We start from the raw sequence: 23,429 nt of genomic DNA, 5'->3' as shown, positions 1-23,429 counted from the left end.
TGTGATTACAGGAGAATTTTTCAGTCTGTTTCAGTTTAGTACAGTCCATTTCCTGCCTCTGATCGATCTGCTTTCGTCCTCCCAGTGGTGCTGATCACTATCTTTGAAAATCAAATGCACACAGTAGCTTACAGATTCAAAAAGCAGGTATGACCCTTCTGTCGAGCTTTCAATCCCTCCCCTCTGAGTAAACACCACTGAACCATCCATCACTTAAGAATAGAGAGATATTTGGAATAGAGAGATCTTTTCTTCTGACAGAAATGGGATTTTACAGTAAATCTCAACTGAAATCCTTTGGAGAAATGGGAGGCTGGTGCAGGATGTCAAGGCAGCTTCCATTTCACTTACACTCCTTCCTCCTTATATCTGAGGAAAACATTCCATACACTGGTATATTATTCTGTGTTTTACGGTTAGGTCAGATCAAAATTACAAAATGTTCTCACGTACTTGTGTCTTGGGTACATCTAGTGATGCCAATACTGTAACAGTACTACTGTTACTCACTGTACTGTAACTTTATCTGCGAAGGAGATTTGAGTCTCTGCCCCAAAACAGTGGAGATGAATGGATTTTCAGCAACGTCTCTCTTCAAGATCTCAGCATCTCTTTGCAGTGTCCATGGTTACATTGGATAATCCACTGATGATCCACACTCATCAGATTCAATGGAGACATTTTTTTGGATGAAAAATGGATTGAATCAAAACTGTTCGCAGCTAGTTCTGTTGAATATTTGCAGTAACAACTGGGGAATGGTTTCTGGAAAGATATGTTCCTGTTAAAAGTTTAAAATCTTTGTTTTTCTCTTTCTCTCTCTTTAATGTAATTTAACTCGTCTCCCTTGCTACATTGTCCTTCAGTTCTCTTTCTTTCACCACGGGCAGAACAGGCAATGATTTCATACCAGTGGAATGGTGGCTCAACGAGGAACTCCACACCAAATAAGCTCATAAACTCTTGTACTCTACTAATCACATAGATTCTTGTTGGCATATGATGTTAATACAAATGATTTCTCCAACAGAACACATACTGAGTGCAAAAACTGCATTTTCTGCTCAGTATTAGCTTGTATGTGTCTGCTTGGATTTGAATGTTTGATTCAGCCAAATTCGCTGGCATCTACTTAACCAGGACAAAATAAGCTGTAGGGTTGATGTTACCACCAAGCAAGCAAAGGCAGCAGGGACAAGACAGTTTACTAAAGAAATTTCTCTCATCTGGGAAACGCCAGCTGCAGCTTTATTAGGCCCAGCCTGAGCCACCGAAGTGTCCTAAGTGGTCCACAGTCGTATTAGTTGTGTCATTTTTGTGTATGTAAGTTGTTTTCCTGAATTGTCTTCCAGCTTTTATGAGGTCTTTGTCAGTGTATGTTTGCCAATATCGAGTAATTGATTTGTGAGAGAGTAGTGCATGCTGTCGTAGTCTGGCTTGTTTGGTGTCTAGTGCTGTTTATGGTGTTAATGCAACTGTCACAATGTTAGTTTTAGTGACTTTCACTAGTGGAAAATCTTTGTGGTCACAGGAGGTGACAACATAAAATAAAACAGTCCATCCAGAGAAAACTGAGCTCACCGCCAACAACAGAACCTCTTCATCACCTCAACCCTGAAACGCCTCTTACTTATTTGTTCACCAATCTTCTGCTCATCCATGGAGAAGATTAGATAAGACTGGTGCTGTTGGTGGGATGTTGCTAGCTGCCTCTCAGCAGGCCGGGGTCTTCCTTATCATCCCCTCAGGTTAGCCACTGATGTCCAGGCCTGGGCTGCAGATGACAAATGAGCAGAATCCTGCAGAGCCAATGTCATCCGCGGGTTCATGTCTTACCCTGTCAGCCCCCATCTGTGCAGGATGCAAGACCTATATTTATCCTCCCTTGAAATGTCTGTCATCTTTCCCTCAGTCAGTTTGTTTGTGTGTGTGCGTGCGTATGTGTGTGTGTGTGTGTGTGTGTGTGTGTGTGTGTGTGTGTGTGTGTTTGTGAATCCACCTGAATCTCTGACTGTGTTTTCTCTCCTTGCCTACAATATACTGGGGCACCCGAGGCCAGTTCTTACATCAGACTCGTGCTTTGAGGGGTGACAGCAAGCTTCATGCAGCAAATTGGAAATACAGCAGTTGGACATTTTGAGAAAACTTGCTTATTTGAGTTAAATGAATAAACCTAATATGAAACTATAGCCAGTAGCTAGTTAGTAGCTAAAAATTAGTAGCTAAAAAATCACTACCACATACACATGCTCATGTTCTCACTTGTTAAGTGGCCTTTTTTTTATGTGTTAATGTATGTTATTTTTTTCAGTAGTGTACTGTCCAGTCCTTCTCCTGCAGCTCTGACTCCTATAAGTTGTTCTACACAAGCACCTGAATATCAAACATTGTCCCAGAAAATAATATCAGTCCACCTGAACACATGACCAGGGCTTCCTACAAAGGAAATATGAGAGACTGATTCCAAGTCCAAAGTTTCACTTTAAGCAGTCTAATAAATACAGACCTAGGTTTCTGCAGAAGACACTGGTGTTTTGTTACCGCTTGTGAATGCAGTGACACTTCTGTCACACCAGAAAAATAAAAAAAATAAAATGAAATAATACTCCAGATCAAAGAACATATGGCCATTGCCAACTCCTTCTCACACAAGGAATCTCAAGCATTCTTTTCTCTTTCTTTTTGCAAGAAAAATACTAAATATTGGAGTTCTGGAAATATTTTTGTATTTGTGAATCTGAAGTTTTTTTTTAATCAACATGGTTTTACGTTTCAATTTTTATTAAAGATGGAGGGTATTTTCTAACAGTTTTTCCATCTTTTGTTCTGATGGCTGAAACAGTTTCATGTTCCAACTGTCAGTCACGTAACCTCCTGACTGCCAGGAAAAAAACTTTGTCCAATCACAATCTTTTTTGTTTGTTTGTTTGTTTGTTTTTTGAAAACATTTTTGTTTTTTGGAAAAATAAATAAATAAATAAATAAAGATTATTTTTTTTAGGACACTTTTTAAATACTATGTTTAAAAGACAGTTAAAATAATTCAGACAATGTTTTAATGTGTTGTTAAGGACGTTTCAAGCCAAAATTTGCTCAGTAATAAGTATTATGCACTTACTTTTCTTCTTCTCATAAAATGTGCTTGCACTGATGGACGCCATTTTCCTTAATGAGAAAGAGAATAGTACCAAAGCCCCACCCCTTCACATTTGGTATCATTAAAAAGCCCTAAATGTTCTCTGTAGATAGCAAAAGGAGTTAATCCAGTAGTATGCAGTGGGTGGGAGATATTCAGGTTTACAAATGTCCTCCACAGGGGACAAACTTGAACTACTGGTAGTCAGGAGATTAACAATGTCTTTGCATAAAATAAATGAAACCTTTACTTCCAGGACAATTTATATAGAAGATGATTGTAACGCTGTTAATGCAAGCTGTCATACTGTTGTATAGGCCGTATTGCCAGAAAGACCAGACAATGTTGAGACTAAAGGAGGGATGTAAAAAACCAGCACTAACCAGCACGGAGATCATGCCTGTGCTGGGTTTTCCAGCAAAGCTCTTTGTCCTTGTTTGTTTAATCTGTCTGAAAGAACCATGGCTGCCCGTATTTCCTTGCAGGGTCAATGTGGATGACTATCTAAAGACGGGTAGGATATTAAATGAAATGTTGGGCGTTCTATTGCTGTTAACCCCTGCTGGTGCACTTCCACAGCAGCTGCGCTGTTGTCAGAGTTGTGCTCAGGTAAATACTGTTTGGACAGACATCTTTTATCTAATCTTCTGTTGGAGCATTATGTAAAGTTACTCTTTTTCTTATTACAGCTGTTTTGTTGTTGCTGGTTTGTTAATTCAGTTTTTCTGTGATCCTCTGTTGGGCTAACAGTATGTTTCCTAGATGAATTACTGTGTGGTACATCCTCTGGGACTGAATATTGTTCTTTAACTGATCACACATTGTTTGCCCCCAGCGTGAGGGACAAGTATCTGATTCAAAGTTAGTCTGTACTTTGTGAATCCCCTTTTCTTGTTACTTGTTTCTTGTACTAATTAATGTTTACAGTGGCTTTGGTCTAGCTGTCATATAATACTAATGTAATTGTCTGTCCCAATTTGTAATCACATTCAATGTGCTCTCAAGTGTGTTTTTTAAAGTGCCACAAATGCTTCCAGTAAAAAAGTCCAAGGCCAACTGCTGTCTTTGTCTTCAACCTTTACTGTGTGTTTGGATCACTGCATGGCTGTGATCTACACGCATAACAAAGGCAAGAGACCACTGATTAGAAACGCCATGATACCAACATTTAATTAATGTACGATGTGTGAAATGCAGAATTGTTCTTCTGTTCATCATCTTCATTCTGACTCAAGCAGAGTTGCCTTCTAGCAACATGCAGGTTAAACTCTGATTAATTTCTTTTGAACAATCTTTTAATTAAGTAGGTGAAATTGAATGCTATTTTTAGACATAACGTGAAACATTTTCCCTGTGGATTATTAATGGATAAAAAAAAAGACAAAATTCCATTTTCAACCAGAGTGAAAGCTAGAAACTCTCCTGTTACTGTGTCGCCCAGATCAATGAAGCACCTGTGGGGATATCATCTTGCTGTGGTTAAATGGATGTTATGCCTCTCTGGTTCCATAGAAACAGCTTGCATACAGTTATCACTGTATAAGACACACACTTAAAAATGTAATTAATACCAGCTAAATGGAAGGAAAACTGCTATCTGTAGGAATCCCGAAAGAGCTGAATCCCCAATACCAGCACCATTAACTGTCTCTGGGGGACAAGTGCAAAAGATTCAGATTGAACTGTCCGGCGGACACTTAGCACTCACTTCACAGTGAGGGAAGTGCTGTAGCTACTGCTTGTTATTTGGGATTTTTCTCAAGCACCTATTTTGGGGGGTTTTCATACCAGACAATCAATGTTTGTGATGTTATTAGTGAGAGATGATGATGTCAGGCATGCAGAGTTGTGCCAGCAGGCCGCGAATCAGCCATCCTCAGGAGACATGTTGCCTGATTGACAGCAGTGAGCCGTACTTAGAAAAGAATGAATCCTGGATAATAAATAAATAAATAAATCACAGATAAAGCTGAAGAGAAGAGGCTTGCGTTTTCCTGGATGATGAACAAATCGATTTAAGAAAGGTGTTGGTAAACCTGCAATATTAGAATGTTTCAAGGATGAGCCAGAGGAAACATGAATACTGATATCACTTTTATAGACTGTTGTTTTCTCTTCTCTTGTCTGACCTTGCTTTATAAATCCAGTCTCATAAGTAACACCTTGAGGCTGTGTTTGTTTTCATTACAAGGGTGACTGGGCAGAGATGTGAAGCAGCTCTCAGCTTACTGACAAAACCCTTACAGACCAGAATATTTCACAATTGCCCAGTGCCAGTTTACACTTGGATTATTGGACATCAATAATATAATAATAATAAATAATAACTGATTGCCCACAGGTATGAAACTGAGAGTTGGATTGGACGTCTGCATATGAACAGTGCATCTCTTCCTTCCACTCAGTGCATGCTGGGATAGATCTCCAACTCCACGTGACCCTGAACAGGAGTAAGTAGGTTTGGAAAATGAATGAATAAAACATAAAAGGGATGTTGAGGTTCTTCCAGGAGCATGCGGCAATGGAGACACTGAATATTTTTCCAGCCAAATGACCTGCCAAAAGCTCTGAGAATCTAGCAGCAGATGTTGTGAATAAAAAGTTAGAGGAAGAGTGCATTGATCACTCGGTTGACTCCATTTGGTTTGCAAAATAAATAAGAGCACGTGGGGAAAAAAACGAGGACTTGGAGATTGTAGAGTGGTTCAGGAACAGCTGCGAAGCAAAATGTTTCATTTAATTTAGAAGCAAATTAAAGCATCATATCAGGAGTCGAAGCTGGATAGGCCACACTGCCTATTACTCCCTTATCACCTGACCCTGCCAAATGATTTGCTGGAGTAGAATATGAGCACACTGGAAAATGTTTAAAGTGTTGATTATTTGATGTTATCGTCATATTACTTTACACAGGGAAGCTTTGCTGAGCACACATGCTCGTTTTCAGCAAAACTGAATACAATTTTCCAGCAGTGGGAACAAACCTGGGAGCTGTCCAGACTCTCACTATTTGCCCCAGAGCAAGTCCAATTATGATGATCGGCATGGCCACCATTATAAGGTCTGATATGAAATTTCATCAGCTCATATCAGCTGAACTCAACCATAAAGGACACTGGGGTGAAATAACCTCCATTTTCTATCAATATTCACACAGTGAAGCAACTGTCACATAACTGCTGAAAATCCTGGAGTTAAATGTACTGTGCTGTAAAATTCAGCCATGAATATTGCATTCTGGCTAATTGTATATCAAAATATGTGTGAATGGATTCTCAGACCCAAACCTGCGACTATCACAAACCCCAAAGCCCACCCCCACTAATCTCTTCCTCTTTTCACCCTCCATCATGTACATGTAGCAGTGGTCCCCATCCTTTCTTGTCCGGTCTATGTCCACAGCCATGTCAGATGAACTCTTCATGGACCCCTTCAATGATTTCAAGCAATGGTATTTCACACAATTGACTCTATGGAAGTGGATATTGTAATGGATATAGCATTTTTTTCATACAGTTGAACGGTCAATATTTAAACTGGTCGCAGCACCACTTGGAGTCTCAGAAGCTGCATGTTGCAGTGCAGTGAAGTTAGTTTCAAGCTGCGAGCAAGAAGTCCTGTCTTCTTACTCAGTCTCACTCGTTGTTGACAGTAAGAGGGCAGTTACCTCACTGAAAAGCACTGCTCTTAATCATAGGGGTTTCACCTAGGGACCGCAAATAAATTATTATTTGAAAACCTGTTCTCATTCCTAACTTGTCGCATCCGGAAGCTTGTTCAGGATCCCCTGGTGTCACTTTTTAAGGCACTGGGTAGCGCTTTAGTGCCATTTATGGTGCAGACAGTGCGTTCTCATTCCCAGCACCTCAAATTATGCAGTGTATAGAACAAAAAAAGTCTGTGTTTGGAGGAAGGTGGGGTGGTTTGATATGTCAAGCACAGGATTCTCACCCAGGAGACCAGGGTTTGTGTCCTGTGTGAAACCAAAAGAGGTTGGTTGATTTAAGTCAAGAATTGTAATGTACGCAACTTAATGTACATAACTAACAAATGTAACTACTGTACTTATTTTAAGTCAAACCATGATCTGTTCCTAAATTGGACACAGAGCCATCTTCTACAATCATCACAATGGACCTGTTCAAATGAAACTGATTTATATTTATGTTGTTATCATTTTGCTATTAGATACCATGGTGTTTACATGCTTGTATGAGCTGCCTTTTCCTCAGAAATACTCAAGCGAACTCATCATGTCTACATCACGATTCCACATTGCAACTGGTGCTTCACGACATCTCACCCAGTCTGTAATGGGATGTCCAGATCCCGAAGGCCTTAAAGCTGCACACAAGTACACTCATCAAAAATTGAAACAGAAGAATTACATGACATATATTGCATGAACTGGGATTCACAGCATATGAACCTGATGCCTTTGGGTTTTGCCTCTCCTCTCCCTTTGCCTCTCCCCTCATTTCCTTTTTGGATGTCTCAAATTTAACTTCTGGACCCATGACTAGAAAGGCCTCCCAAGACAGATATGTCATTTCTCATTGAAATTTACATTAACATAAATTGGTTGAAATTAAGCAATTTTTTCAAGAAAAAAAAAATCTTTTACATGACATGACAAAAACAATATCTCTTCATCTTACCTTGACTGCAATAACACCACAGCTGCTTCCATCCTGTTGTAGAGGGTGACACATAACATCCACCCTGTCTTTTGTCAGCCTAAACCTTAAATATTCCCTCAGTAAGGTTAATGTTAATACACTTTAAATAGTTAAGCACATTGTATGTATGGTGCCCATACATAATGTTGGCTCTCATTTGACACCACCAGTGAATAGTCAATATTTGTGTACACCTTATCATCACTACTGCACAAGGGACGTGGACAGATCAGCCATAAATATTACTCACTGAATACTGACCTCTACGCTGAGCAATCACCACCTTCTCATCATTACATCAACTTACAGTGTTGTTTATGAATATGAATGTAACTAAATGTGACTCACTTAAAACAATTAGATATATTTGTATTCAAACTCTACAAAAGATATGTAGAGCACATAATCATTGGCAGATTATGTGCTCTGCAAATCTTTTGTGTATTGAGGCAAACATTTTGGATACGAATTCTGCTGCTCTCTAGTACTTTTAACAGGAAGTGTTTGACCAAACTTACGCATAGCTCAACATGGCAGTTGGTATCCTAATTATGTCTTTTTCATCTTTGTTACAAGTTGTGCATTTTCCCGGCTGACAGATCCCCAAGCAACAAACCACTCCACCATGGGAAAATCCCTATATAGTTTTTTTGACAGCACACTGATGATCAGGACAGAGGTAATGGTTTTTATGCCAACTGCATCATCTGAGAGGATTTCACAGTCAGCGTGGCTCTGTCTGACTTGTAAAGCATGTGTAAAATGTGACTTTCCAACAATATCGTTAGCAGCTGGCCTACTGGTGCTTTCTTTTTGCCAAATGCTTCTAACGCAGGGGCCAGAGAATAGATGCAGCACTGTGAAGTTGGGAATCAGTTCAATGCTCTGGTTACACTGAAATATTCTCCTTATATTCGCCTTGTTGAAGGATATGTGCACAATGTCATGATTAACTAACAACCAGAGCCCAACTATAATCGGTCTCAAACTGTGCCATTTTCTTTTTGTTGTGTCAGACGACTTCCTCTTGACCTCCATGAGCCAGTGGGAAATAGAACAGAATGGTGGCTTGAGATCAGTTCTATGACAGGCAAGGAAGGTGTATCCTGATGAGGGATTTTCTGTACCAGACCACCTGTAGCATCAAGGGTGATGGTCTTCTGTTTTCAGCTACAATCTTCATTCCAGTGTGTGTGTGTGTGTGTGTGTAAATGTACAACAAAAGGATTGATTGTTAGGGCCTGAAGATAGCCTTCTGATGATGATGTATGACTGCTGCTCTCTTTAGTCTTTGAGTCAGCATGACTTCAAGCATCAAGTAATTGCAGAGCGTTGCACTCTTCCTCACCTCAGAGGACATTTTCTTGAAAATGTTCTTGATGAGGCTTCTAGCTAGGTTCGCAGCCTTCATCTCTTTAACCTACTAATTTGGCCTGCTTTTTTGGAGAAACCATAGACAGCCTTGAATCCATCAAATGTGCATTGTGGTGAGGAGAATTCTTTTTACAGCTATCACTTCTACTGTACTTTGTGAACTCAGCTTGTCCAGTCTTCACAACAGCTGATCCTCACCCATTTTAGATCCTTGCTAGACACTTGCTGCTTTTAAATACAGCAAGTGTAATTAAGGACCAGTGCTCAGGTTAATATTTACCTCACTAAAACCATGAAAAATTAAAGACTTGATAAAATCTCTACCTCCAGATTTTTGCTCTTTTCTGTCTGTGGCGTTGAAGTTAATATAGAAATATATTAAATTGTTACATTTGGGCAGAATTTGGACTGAATAGCTGACACACAGGCAGGGAGTAAGGGCAAAACAGGAAGTTACTGAATAGGCAACGAGTGGAGACTTCAGGTACACAGGAGACTTGTAGCTGGGAAGTCCTGAGGACAGCAGGTTAGGCACAGGGTACTGAGGTGGAGAGCAGCTCAGAGATACGCTGGAGCACATAGAGCTCAGGTGGTGTGAGTACAGCGTTGAAGGCATGTAGTGGTAGAGGCACAGGTGAAACTAAGTGGTGATGGGTGAGGGCTTGAGGCTCAAGGCAGGTGGAGGCAAGAGGCTGGGTGGCATGGTGGCAGAGACACTGGAGCTGGAGATCGGTGCAGGCGAACTTAAGCAAAAGGGGGAACAACATAAAAAACAAAAGCAAAAACACACAAAAAACAGGAGATCAGGCACTTGTGATGACAACACGACAACAAAAACTGGATTCACTTATACACATAGGTAGCACTGATAAACAAACAATACCACTAAGCAGCAGAAACAATCTGATGAGTCCTCCGCAGTCCACAGTCATTATGCTGTGCTTGATTGTGATGAGTCCCAGCTGTGTTGGAGCTCCCAAGCCACCTGGAGAACCACACCACACAGCCTGCCAAAAAAAAAAAAAAAAGGAAACACATCCCCACACCTCTCCACAGTACACAAATTACCACAGAAATAACTAAATAAGGGAGTAAAATACAAAAAAAAAAAAAAGATTTTACAGAAACAAAATGAATAAATTGAACAAACGCAGGATTTCCCATACAATATCAAAAACAAATAAATAAAAAAAATAACTAAAATCCACAAGAGATGTGTCTCATTTGTCTGGTGTTAAAAGATTCCAGAAAATTTAAAATTGTAGCAGCACTAAAATCCAGTAAAGTGTCATATCATATCCCCTGGCAGTTTAATCCTATAGCAGCATAACTAGGGCCAAGGCAAGCCTGAGCCAGCCCTAACTGTAAGTTTATCAAAAGAAAGTTGTAAGCCTACTCTTAAATGTAGGGTGTCAGCCTCCCAGACAAATGTTGGACTTGTATGTTGTAAACATGTTTATTTCTGCTGTAAATTTGGGCATTTTATTATGGGGATCTATGGGGATTGACTGTTGAAGTGAGCCTCATGTGGCCATTCGAGGAAATGCAGTTTTTGGTACTTCCATGTTTGCGTCATTTTCTGCCTCAGTGGTTGCTGCTTGATAAAAACAGAATGCAATCATTTGCAAACCAACTGTGTTTACCAACAGCTGTTTAAGAAAAGTGTTTGTGAGCCCACATAATGATATCCTTGATGCAATTTGTGAAACAAATGTTTGTTTGTGATCGACCAAACCTTTTGAAGCTGCCCCTTTCACACCCAATCATTTTAGCTAGCTAGCTAAAGGTAATGGATACAGAAAATGGTTGAATATATTAAGCCATTTATCTATTACATTTAGCTAGCTACTTCAACCATTTATTCATCGCTTTTAGCTAGCCATTTTTATCCTTTATGCTGAGCTAGCTAGCCTATTTCAACCATTTATTTGTTAGGCTACTTTTAACTAGCTACTTTAACCATTACTTTTAGCTAGTTATCTCAACATTTAGTCATTACTTTTTGCTGTTTCAAACATTAAAGCTATTCATTGCTTTTAATTAATGACTTTTTAAATTGTTTCAAACATTTTTTCCCCCCAGCTAGCTCTTTCAACCAAACATCCATTACTTGTAGCTACCCGACAATATTTCCACATACTCCCTGGTAAATGTAGAAGTACACCCTGGGGTACAAATAACCCTGATTAGGAATCACTCAAGTATAGAAATAACATGCTGAAATGCACTCCAGTGCCATTTAAAAGCCAACGTTAGCCTACTTCTTGTGTGATTCAAACAAAGGGCATGGCTGTACCCAGCTCATCTATTGAAAGTGTGTTACTCAGAGAGTTGAAGAAAAAGAAAAAGCAACGCTGAAAGGAAAAATCAACAACAGTAATGTGAACAAATGAAGAATTAGATGCCCAGTGGGGAGCAGCCATTACTGGACTCACTGTTGTGAAATCTAATGCTAGCTTTGATGCTTGATAAGCAAAAAACAGCATTGTGTTGATGGAGGAATTCTGTGTATATGTGTGTGTGTGTGTGTGTGTGTGTGTGTGTGTGTGTGTGCGTGCGTGTGTTTGTGAGGGTATGAGAAAGCCTAACTATGTGAGCATGCATCTGTTTACATATTAATGCAGGAGGATTTCAATATCAAAGTGAAGCGGATGTCTGGGTAAATGAGGCAATTATTTTCACTGACTCCACTGAGACTCATTTGCACTATATGCTAACTAGGGCCAACAGCAGGTAAGAAAGGAATGAATACTAACAGTAGATGCTATTTGACACAGCAACTTAATTCTGTCCCCGAGATAGGCTGAGGAAGATTATATTTAAACTTTGCAAAACCTTGTAGAAAACAAAGATATAAACTGTTTGGGGGATAAACACATTTATCATATGTATACTATTATGTATAATGATCACCACTTGTACGATTCCCCTCAGCTTTATTGAGCATTTTGGCATCTTTCAGCTCATTGTTTTGGTTTTATAGCGAGCAGCTTTACTGTTTCGATTGACTCTCACTGCTCTCATTAGTGTTGTATTTGGCTACACATAATTAATGGTTAGCTATTGAATTCAGTTGTGAAAGAGCCAGATATTTCTGTCAGAAGTTGGTGGAGACCCAAATAGAGCAAAAGAGAGTAAATACTGGACTTTGTGGAGAAAAGCTCAAAATTAATGTTGCTCTGTGTCTGCTGGATGTATAAATAGCCAACTGTTTGTTAAAATGTTCACCAAGACAATTTAACATAGGCTTATTTCAATGTTGTATTTCTGCTTGTTGCACTACTTCAGATAAAGATGCCCAACATTTGAACTTCTCTTCAATTTCTTTCAAAACATTGTTTTATTTAAAAAAAAACCCAAACTTTTGTATATGTTTCTATTCTGGATAACAATTCCAATTTTGTCCTTTTATGTTTTATTTAACTTTTTATATTATTTTCATCCTCCTTGTGTTTTATCATTTCATTGTTTGTCTTTGTTTGTTTGCTTGCTTTGTTGTGTGCTCTTATTGTTTGCTTCCCTGTAGAGCACACTGTAACATTGGGAGGAAAAGTGCAATATAAATATTCATTATTTTTTCATAGAGCTCTGAAAAAATTAGTTCTTGACTCCTTCCAGGACTAATGGTCTGTGGCCTGCCTGACCTCTAACCTCTTTGCAGGAGCAGAAAGAGTTTCTATGAAGAAAATCAATAAATTATCAGCATCTTCATTCAGCCTTCTTCATTAGGTGAGACAAATCCTTCTGCACAATAAAATGGGAAACAGAAAATGTCTCTCTGTTAAACAGGAATCCATTTAACATTCAACAATTAAAGGAAGTTGTTGTTTTTTTTCAGTCGGCAGTGGCAATAGGTTTCATGATAATAGTGCCTCTTTTCCTTCTTGCATTTTTCACAAGGGCTCATTACTAAGCCAGGAAGCTTTCACTTCTTTGCCTTTGCTCATTGAGGTTTGACTCTCCCTCCAGAAGAAATCTGCCAGAGTGTTAGCATGACTAAAACTCACAGTACAGAAACCTGTACAAATGAGTTCATTTCGACGGACAGATCTGACATGAACCCAGCACTACTTACTGTCTCTGCATCTCCACATCATACCATAGCCTGTTTCCTCCTGTCACTAGGACTTTGCAGCTTTGCATTTGGCCGACAGGAGAGCGAACATATCCAGCATGGAGACAGTGGCTGGCTTAAAAACTGGACAAATACATTTTTCTTGCAAATGGCAACTTTTCTTGTAACTCTACAGTTTTTTTTTTTATTCCTTTCAACTCTAGTCTTTATACTGTTTCCTTTTGAGCATCTCTTTGAATGAAAAGCACATTTGAAATGGAATTCATGCAGCACATACTCATTAGATAAATCGGAGAAGTAACTATATTAACAATAATGTAACATCTTTGTATTCAAAGCAGAATGGGGGGTATTTTCATGGTAATATTTAATAAGTGTCTCTGAGAGCAAATGAGTCAGCCGGCTGAGATGAGATGATGTATTTTCACAATGTGTGAGAAATTACTTTTCTCACACCTCCACTGCAGAATGGTTTCGCATTCTGTGTGATTGTAAGGCAATTTCATCAGATCTTTCAGATATGGCAACAAATAATCAAGAGGACAAATAGCACTGGTCCAATTTTTCAATTTTGCTTTTCACAGGAGGACGGGATGGTGATGGTGGAATTATGTTCCCATATATGGCACAATGTAACATTGAGAGAGGGAGAGCTGCTTTTTGAATTTTTCACAAGTGTTTCCTCACAAGTGTTTTGTACGGAGAGGAAGAGCAAAGTCCTTGAGGGACCAAAGCTGGTGAGAGAAGAGGGATAAATACAGACACAGAAAGACAGGAAAAAAACATTACGCTTTACTTTGGATTTGGAGAGATGTTTAAAATGCCCAACTTTTTATGGTCACAAACATCCTCTCCAATAGTCAGGCCTCTTAAGATAATGTATAGTTGTGCAAGATATTGAGAGGTAAGCTGGTACGATTTCTCTCAAGTGGCTAAATGTGTGAAAGAGCAGCTTTACACCAGCTGAAAAATCTTATCACCCAGTGATATTGTAAAAAGGCCACTTATCGAGAAGGCAGGAGAGTTTTATGTTTTATGGCTTTGTTTGGTTGTGTCATCGATTGTTATTCCACCAATCATGTATAACAGAGGTGACGGTAGTGCAGGGAGGTTGTCGGCACCCAACATGTGCATGCAGAGAAAAATAACATTAGATAGTTTGGCTCTGGGGTTTCAGTTGCCTTATTTTGTTGGTGTGCTGTCCATGGTGTGCATACAAGAGAAGTATGTTATACTAACCTGGAATGTAAAGTAATGTGGTGGTAACTGGCATTGGTCTATGCTGTGTATTTGTCCATATAACAATAAACATTAAAATCAAGATACATGGAGATGTGATTGTGGCTTGATAATAGCCACATAATAATAATAATAATAATAATAATAATAATAATAATAATAATAATAATAATAATAATCAGTATCATTATCATCATCTTAAAAATATGAAAAAAATGTCCCTCACATTTTGCCTATTACACCTCTTATGTGATGCATCTAATCAGTAAGAAATACATTTTTTTTGAAGCCGCAGAGGTTTGTGGATATTCAGTTTTGTTTTGTTTTTTTAAATTTTGATGTATGTGTACTGTCTTTGTGCATGTCTTCCACCATTTTCTGCTTTTTCTGTTATTAGAGAGCACATAGTTCATTGATTCCTCCTCTACTGTCAGTAAGTGGAGCACTAAAAGGTTGCTTTCTGTGTGTGTGTGTGTGTGTGTGTGTGCGTGTGTGTGTGTGTGTGTGTGTGTGTGTGTGTGTGTGTGTGTGTGTGTCACTCCCACCACACTCAGCACTCACTCGTATAATCTGCTGTCTGTCCCTCTTATTGTTAGCCAGATTTCCATCCAAATATAGTGCACAATTCAACAAAATTTACAGAAAATCTGCAAAAGAAAATGCAAATTAATGTGCATTTTAGAACTTGAGCTCATCAAGAAAAGCTTGTGGTGCGAATTTCTTCAATCAGGTCAGTAAAACCTGAAACGGTGCAAAACAATATGGAAAATGGGATAGAAATGTGTCATTCATGTTATTTCATGATAAAAATTTCATTCTCCTTGTCACTTCACACAGATCTTCTGTTTTCTTCTGTGGCTTCTTTTGTCTCTTCAGTGGATGTTAAAGTCTATGTGTGTTTCATATACGTCATGATTTTTGCTTTAACTGATACACCAACTTTTTTTCCTCATCCAAGCATGCAAAACCGTTTTGCGATATTTCAGCGGTTTTTTTTTTTTTTTTTTGCCATTTCCATCCAGCTGTTTTTATGCGCAAATTGAAAATGCACATAAAAACAGCTGGATGGAACAATACATAATATTCTTCACCGGCTCTCCTTAACAGCCTCTGAACATGTGCCACCTCTCACTTGTGCTGCCAGCTATCATTCTTTAGCATGCATGCTTTGTTGAATATGATAATGCAGCAGCTTCATCAGTGTTGGCAGCGCACTGCATCAGTGGGAAAATGAACCAGTTGTTGTGCTGCTCATTCTGGTGCACCACTGAGGTCTTGTTAGTGTTCATTTGTGAAGTACAGTAAAGCAGGAAAATGGAGCCATGCACGGTGGACTTCGGCCAAAATAAGCCTCTCTGCACCTGTGTGATCATGCATATGCAAATCTCTTGACTTTCTCCTCTCTCTGTTGACATTATGTTGATTTTCTAGGTGAGGTGAGACTGGGATGGATTCCCTAACGCTTCAAAATGTAAACCTGATATTTCTGCAACACCTTTTTAAAGGTGTTTTTAAAGGTGGTATATATAAGCTATGTTACGCATGACTATGATAAACAGAGCAGAAGAAGAAGAATGTTGAAAACCCGAAACAACAGGAGTCACCTGCGAGAAAAATGGATAGAGGGCTGCAGGAATTTCTTCTGCAAGTTGTTATTGTTCTTTCATGTCACCCATCATTGGCCATGCTTCATGCTGTGCGTAGATAAAGATTATGAAGATGAAAGACCATTATGGGAATATCTGGGAAGATGATGACAGCGGAAACGGCTTCTTCTTCTTTCTCTTCTTCTTCTTCTTCGGTTTTTGCATTGGAAAAAGCTGACCAGTCGTGGGTTTTGTTTGCCATGTCAGAACTTATTCAGCAAAGGTTTTTCCATCTATCATTATCACTTTCTCAAAAAAGGCAAAAGCAACCTCAAGGGAGCGTAAAAGCTTTTTTGGGAAATTGAGGAAGTTTTTTTGGATTTTCATTGTGCTTTTTGAATGCTATATTTCAAAATGTGCATAAAACCACCTTGATGGAAACACGGCTCAACCCGTCTTTCCAGAACTTGAAGCAAATAGTTAGAGATTTCTTAGTCTGTCTTAACACAATACTCATGCCACATATATGTTGAGTTTTATTGGTCACTGTTGTCATTCCTAAGAGATCCCCTTGTTGCATGAATACGTTTGTGAAGTGAGTATATGAGGCTCTAAACACATGTAGTCAGTATGTTTACCCTGGTATTTGTGTTTATATTTGGTGTTTTCTTCCAGCAATCAAACTGCCAAGACATCCCTCCACAGAGAAGGACTGTCCATGAAACAGAAATAAACCCAGAAACTTTGAAAGACACCCACAACATTAGACTGAAGCCTCAAGTTAGCTTCAGCCAAACTTCAGAATGTGTTTTTCTATTTTTGCAAATGTCATAGTGCCAAACCAAACACACTATGCAGCTCTATTATTTTTTCTATCCTGTCAGAACAATTGATTTGTAGTTATGTATGTGTAGTTAAGCTAAGGTACCATTAACCATGGAGCCCAGGCCTTTGGGACTAACTTAATTTTGCATACTGAATATATTTATACTTCTTTTTCACTTGGAGGGTTCCGCCAACCGCACCCCACCCAGTTCCCCCCTCCTCAATGTCTAACTGATGATTTTGCCCCTTGAGGTGGGAAATCAATCTCTTTTGTATTGTGTCCTCCTCTAAAAAGGCCATCATCAAAGGGAGACTGTGCTGGCATCCTGCAATGCATGACCTTGATAAGAAACAGCATGCAGTTGAGAGCAAGGATCAAAGGTCATGTGGGTGAACACTAGCAAGGCTAAACTACAGCTGCTCCCACTGCTGACTGTCACAAAGAACAACAGAAGTCCCTTTGTTGTTTCTTCGCGGTTTGAGGGTCAGTGGTATGTTTCTGGGGTAATTGTGGATGACTGACATTTGTGGGTGTTCATCTAAAGCTTATGATGTCTTCGTAGTGGCCGATGGAGCTTTTGAAATTCAAGTCCTTACTCACTGAGTATATGAGGGAAAAGTACATACATAATTATAAAAGTGTTTAGGTACTTTCTGCCAAATATTCTAATTGACATCAGAATGAGTGATGAGGTGTCAGACAAGAATATTCATTAATCTGAGATCTTCATAAATATTCAGACTTTATGGTTGTCAAAGGTGTCTGTGTTTGGCTGAAGTGCATTGCAGCTGTGAGGCTACAGGGCCAGATACCTTCACTATTATGCCATGAAATCATCACCTTTTAGATTTGCACCATATAACTGTGCATCTTGAGGTGAGGATTCATAATCAGCTGCATTTTGTTACATTTTTGTGAATTTTAAATGAAATCAAATTTAATGTATACTATATTTATAAATATAGGTATTTACAAGCTAAGATGTTTTCCAAACAAACTTAAGAACTCATAGCACTTTGTACTGCCCTCAAACAGTGATTCAGTCAAGTTTAAAGTCCCCTACCACTCAAATTTTTGCATTACCACTTCACTTGGATGTTTGACCTTCACTGTGCAGAATGATGTATGCAGAGTGGGCCAAAACACCCTCAGACAATGGTAAAGAGAAGCAAAAAGATGGAAAACTAGTGCAGACAGACACTAAACAAGAGGCATAAAAAGTGCTTTTATAGTCAATGTCTTGCTTCTTTTTTTTTTTTTTTTTGGGGGGGGGGGGGGGGTCACCTACATGTCTGTGCGCAGGGCTCCATCATAATCTGTCCGTGAGTCCCATGCTAAGACATGTCAGACTTGTGTTGCTTTCAGATTGAGACCTACAGCTCACAGCCCCATTAAGAGTCAAAGACCGAAACAGCAATCAGCCACATGCTGTCCATCCTGCGCTGTAGTGACACCAGTGCTGGGACTCCCTCCAGGAACTCTGAGCTTCTTCAGGACCTAAGTGCGGGAGGCGGTGCGCTCTGCTGGACCCGCAACAAAAAAAACCCGCCCTCCTCTTTTCCCTCCATCACTTGGCGGAGGGCTGGCGGTGTGAGATCATCCTCCCTACCGGCTACCGGACGGCCTCTCCACACAGTGGCAGCAGGGCTACTGCAGCGCAGGGCAGCGCAGCGCACCGGAGCGGAGCTGGAGGAGAGCAGCGAGCAGGAGTAAAGAGAAGAGGAGGGGGTGGAAGAAGGACGGGACTGTCTCCGTCCGACAGGCGGGATTATACTCTGCAGCATCCCGTCGCTTCAACATGCCTTTGGGGAGTAAAGGACTCGCTGGGATGACTGCGCTGCTCGCCTCGCTGCTGCTCGCCTCCTGTGGGACAGGTGGAGAAGGTGAGCGGCTCTGTGCGCGGGATGTTGAGCGCGTTGCTCTGTTGAAAGGGACCCCCGTGGTTTGTTGTTGCACTAAGACATCACTGGCTGTAAGGGTATGTGCTAACAATGCTGGGGGGCAGTGGCTGACTGTGTGTGACCGGCTGTGTCATCAACTTTGGCTGTTGATGAGACTTTTAAGTGTCTACATGATTAGAGGCAAAATCAGCTCATGGAGACGGAAAAAATGAAAAGTGTTTTTTTTTTCTGTTCTGCATTAATATAACAGCTAATTGCAGAGTGTAAAGTGATCAAACATGATTAGCGATACTTTCATTAAGATTCAGTATCTATTTTGATTAATCAAGAGAATCTAGACTATTCTAGGACTGGGATTATTTTCATTATTGATTAATCTGCAGCTTCACTAATTAATCATGTAATCTATGAAATGTCAGAAACTGTGAAAGAATTCTAATTACAATTTCCTAAAGCACAAGATGAGTTTCAGATGTCCTGTTCTGTCTGAGCAGCAGCCAAACCCCCCAAAATCTTCACTTCACAGTGATGTACAGCAGAGAAAAGAAGCTGTGACTTCAGCAACTGTGCTTGAAAAAAATGACTCCAACTGTTATCGAAACAGTCCAATTAATGATTGCTTAATTTTTTCCATCTGTAGCCTTTTGCTCAAAAAAGTCAGACTTTCTTTTCCATCATTCAGTTTGTAAGAGCTCTCTCTCTTTTCAAAATAAATGCATGCAGCATGAAAGAGGGAAATTAAGGCAGCAGCTGCAAGTTGGTTTTGATCTGCGCTGCAACGTGTTTCTCCAGATTGGGAAGAGGTGCTGTGGCTCATGCAGTTTATTCTGTGAATTAAGTGAATTAAACAGTTGGCTGGGTCTGATCAGACCACCGCGGGGGCTTGTTGTTGAAAGGGAGCACACATCCTCTGGGGATTTACGGCTGTCAAGTTTTAAGAGACGGTGACTCCCACAAGTTGTGTTCTTATTTTAGCATTTCCAGCATTTGATGTTTTCTCATGAGGGAGAGAGAGAGGGAGGGAGACAGTGGTCTGGAGATGTGAGAGAGCTGCACAGGGGGGATGCTGCTGCTGCTTCAGCTCCAGTTTTACACTCAGAAAAGACCCCAAGAGTGGGATCCTGGGTAAAGGGATGATTTCTGAAGTGAAATGAAATGAAAAAGTTGCTTATTTAACTGTGTGAGACCACTGGTTTTAAGGAACAAGAGAATCTACCCTGCAACAAGTCCCAGAGCCTTTGTTTTCCTCTCGGGAGGATTTAATGAATAGTTCCAGTTGCTGCACTGTTGAGGTAGTGAAATCTGATGACCCTTCCTCCCCACTGTACACTGTACTCCCCCGGACTGATGCTGTAAATAACAGCAGCCTTATCCATCACATCCCTGCAGGCACATTGACAAAGAAATCACTAACAAGCCTGATGGATCAGAACGTTTTCACACACACATTGTTAATCAGCTGGTTGAGTGGATGGATGGATGGATGGATGGATGATGGTGGTGGATGTGGAGAACAGAAAATAGGAATGCATGCATTCATGGATATTGTGGTTTCTCAACTGTACTGATGGTTTGGGAAGACGACAGCTGTAAAATAAAGAGACATATTGATAGTACGGAATGAAACTGACCCACGTTCAGATGAAATGGGCACATTATCTTTATCAGCTCAGACTCACCAGTCTGCCCAAGACCAACAGACAAATCACAAAAGCTGAGTTTTTACAGTATCACTCCACTGCACTACATACATTTTGCTCTGCAGGATACTGTATATCAGTCAGAGCCTTTATCATCCACTTAATGATCTGTCCCTGTCCAGATTATGCCTCCTAAGCAATGGAAAGGTGTCAGCTCAGGAAAGAACTGTATCAGTCATCCTGTTTTGTACATGGAGGACAGGAGGTTTCTGTCATTATCACATCAATCATCTTGTTATATAGTGCCTCTCTCTCTCTCTCTCTCTCTCTCTCTCTCTCTCTCTCTCTCTCTCTCTCACACACACACACACACACACACACATTTGTGCTTACTGTAGGCTGCCAGTATGGTTCATCACAAGTGATACACATAGCTGAGCAGCTCTTGAAAAAGACGTTGTCCAACAATTTCTGTTACTTTCTGAAATTGTCAGACTGGCATTAATTCAGGGCCACTTCATGTGGTGATTGTCCAGCTGTGTGGAGGTGAGAGAGCTGGCTGGGTGTGAACTTCTCTCTGGAACTCTTTTCTTTCATTAGTTACATTTTTTTTTTTTTTTTATCACTTTTCACATGTGTACAAATGCTAAGTGCAACACTATGAATGCCTTCCATGAGAGACTGTCTGAAAATGTGCACCATTATCCCCATGTTTAAACATTTATTGCATCTCCTACCTTCCAGCGTTATCCAGCCTGAATGCTTGTGTAGATCGCAACCATTACCCTAATTTCACGTAAACCTAATTCCTATCCAAAGTGCAGAAGTATGAAACCACACACAGCTGTTCCAGTTTAAGCTGCAATGTAGAATGTGTTTTACAGACACTACAAAAGGAAAGACAAACAGTTTCAGGTGAGAAAATATAGGACAAATCCAGCGAGTCTTCATGCTTAAATGACAAAATAGATTGTTGGTGCCTTGCAAAACACTCTTGAATGTTCCCAAAAACTTCTGATTTGAGTCTTTTATGCAATTTGCTGCCTCTGTGGTTAAAGTTTGGTTAAGTGTATTCAGCTAAAACTCAGTCATGGTGAGAGAAAAATCCCTTCATAGGTAAAAGAACCAAAGAAGTCACCTGTTGGTCAGAGTCATTGTTAAGTAATATGCTTTGAATGCCCAAATGTTCACTTGGACCTCTTTCTAAGTGGTTTTGTGCCTTTATAACAGTGTGATGCTCCTGCTGCCTAGTGACAGAGAAAAGTAATTACTTGCATGGCTGCAAAAGGTCACATGTCAGAAAAACACAAGTCATACTAAGCATGTGAGCAAATGACCAATGTTGTCATTTGCAACACATTCTCATACCTCACACCATCATCTTCATCATCACCAGCTTCAACGTTACTGACCCCAGTGGGAAATTTGCCCCTCATATCCACATACTCTCCTCCTCCTTTGTTTTGCTTCATTTCGCAGTTATCATCTGTACCACCTTACCACAAGCAGTGTTCAGGTAGACACATGTACTCAGCATTTCTCTAAAACATTACAGAAAACACAACCTTGTGTTCATTTGGTTACTGCAGCGGTGTAAGCAGCAGGGTAACCTCAGGAGCGTCTCATCTCTCAGATGGCTGAGACTGTGGGTTGGATAGATGTGTTTGATTATTTGACTAGCTGAGGCTGAGGCTGGGGGGGGTGGGGGGTGGGACAGGTATTAAGGTGCTGTTATTTTCTCAGACTCCTGGAAATTCATCTCCCCCAGTCCACAGCCAGACAGAGAATAAGTTGGGAAGAAATATGCTGGGAGAGGAGTTGATTTAAATTTGGGCCGAGCTCCCTGCTTCATATGCGAACAGCCCTGTCTCATCAGAATTTATTACTTTTCAATGAGCTGGTGGTTTGCACTGAGAGAACATAAACCTCTGAATAAAATCAATTTGGTGTAAATGTGTGAGACATTTTCTCTGCAAACCCTGCTGTCCTTTATTCTTCACGAGAGGGTGGTGTCTTAGAGAACCACCATAAGGAAAGCAAAGTAGTGCAGGATAAATTGCCCTTACTTTTCTTCTTTAGTGTCATTTATGAAAATGTGTTTAGTAGAAGTGGAGTCATGAAGAGGTTCTGATAAAGTCAAGGTTACAGCAGCAGCGGCTGGTGGTGTGAGCCTGGAGCTGCCAGTCATGAATCTAGATTTATTAATCCAGGGACAAGTAGTTAAGCGATAAAAGTGACAGAGAACTGCAGTCCATCCATCTGCCTTTGTGACCTGTGGGATTTTGTGTTTGCCCAAGGCCGGCTCCCCAGTGAATGTCTGCCTCCCTAAAAACAGACTCATTCATCAAATGGCCCTGTCATTATATCAGATGACTTGTTATCGGTCCAAGAATCAGCCACATTCTGCTGAGGTCACTATTCACTGTCACTGTCTGATGCAGGAGGAAAGTAGAAAGTGAGGGCATCAGCTATTAGCAAATATGACTTCATCACCTCTTTGTGTCAATCTGTCTTTGATTTACATGTAACACCAAAAACAGTTGATATACAACTCATAAAACATATATAACATATAACACTTGAGTAAAAGTAACAGTTCAACATGCATAAACACATTTTAATGTTGTAGCTGGTGGAGCCGGTGCATTTAATATTTTTTTTCCCCACAACAGCTACTAAATGGACTTTGTTGTGAGGTTGTTCTCTCAGCTGCTCAAGGTCCAAGGTCAAGAGTGAACTTTGAACCTTATAATCAAAAAAATATATGCATATACAATACTCAATCATGATACTATCACCTGTTACCAATCAACCTGTTTACCTGTGGAATGTTCCAAACAGGTGTTTTTGGAGCATTCCTCATCTTTCCCAGTCTGTCAGAATAAACGTATATTTAAAAAAATCAATGAAGTTGATGAGGCAGAGCATTAAATATATTGTCTTTGTGCTGTTTTCAATTGAGTACATGTCAAA

At 40.0% G+C, this 23,429-nt stretch overlaps 1 protein-coding gene across 1 annotated transcript in view; it reads left to right on the top strand.

The window, feature by feature from the left end:
* The first annotated feature begins 18,481 nt into the window (after window positions 1-18,481).
* The window catches only part of LOC143316108 (contactin-associated protein-like 4), a 116,738-nt gene continuing 111,790 nt past the window's right edge, over window positions 18,482-23,429 (top strand). Inside the window, exon 1 of the mRNA XM_076723819.1 lies at window positions 18,482-18,798. Coding sequence (XP_076579934.1) covers window positions 18,714-18,798 — 85 coding nt within the window. The 5' untranslated portion in view covers window positions 18,482-18,713. The remainder of the gene's footprint in view (window positions 18,799-23,429) is intronic.

This window comes from Chaetodon auriga, chromosome 3 (genome assembly GCF_051107435.1).
Source record: "Chaetodon auriga isolate fChaAug3 chromosome 3, fChaAug3.hap1, whole genome shotgun sequence".
In the NCBI taxonomy this organism is placed as follows: Eukaryota; Metazoa; Chordata; class Actinopteri; order Chaetodontiformes; family Chaetodontidae; genus Chaetodon; species Chaetodon auriga.
The sequence above is the reverse complement of the archived record's forward strand: the minus strand, read 5'-3'. Positions and strand labels throughout refer to the sequence as shown.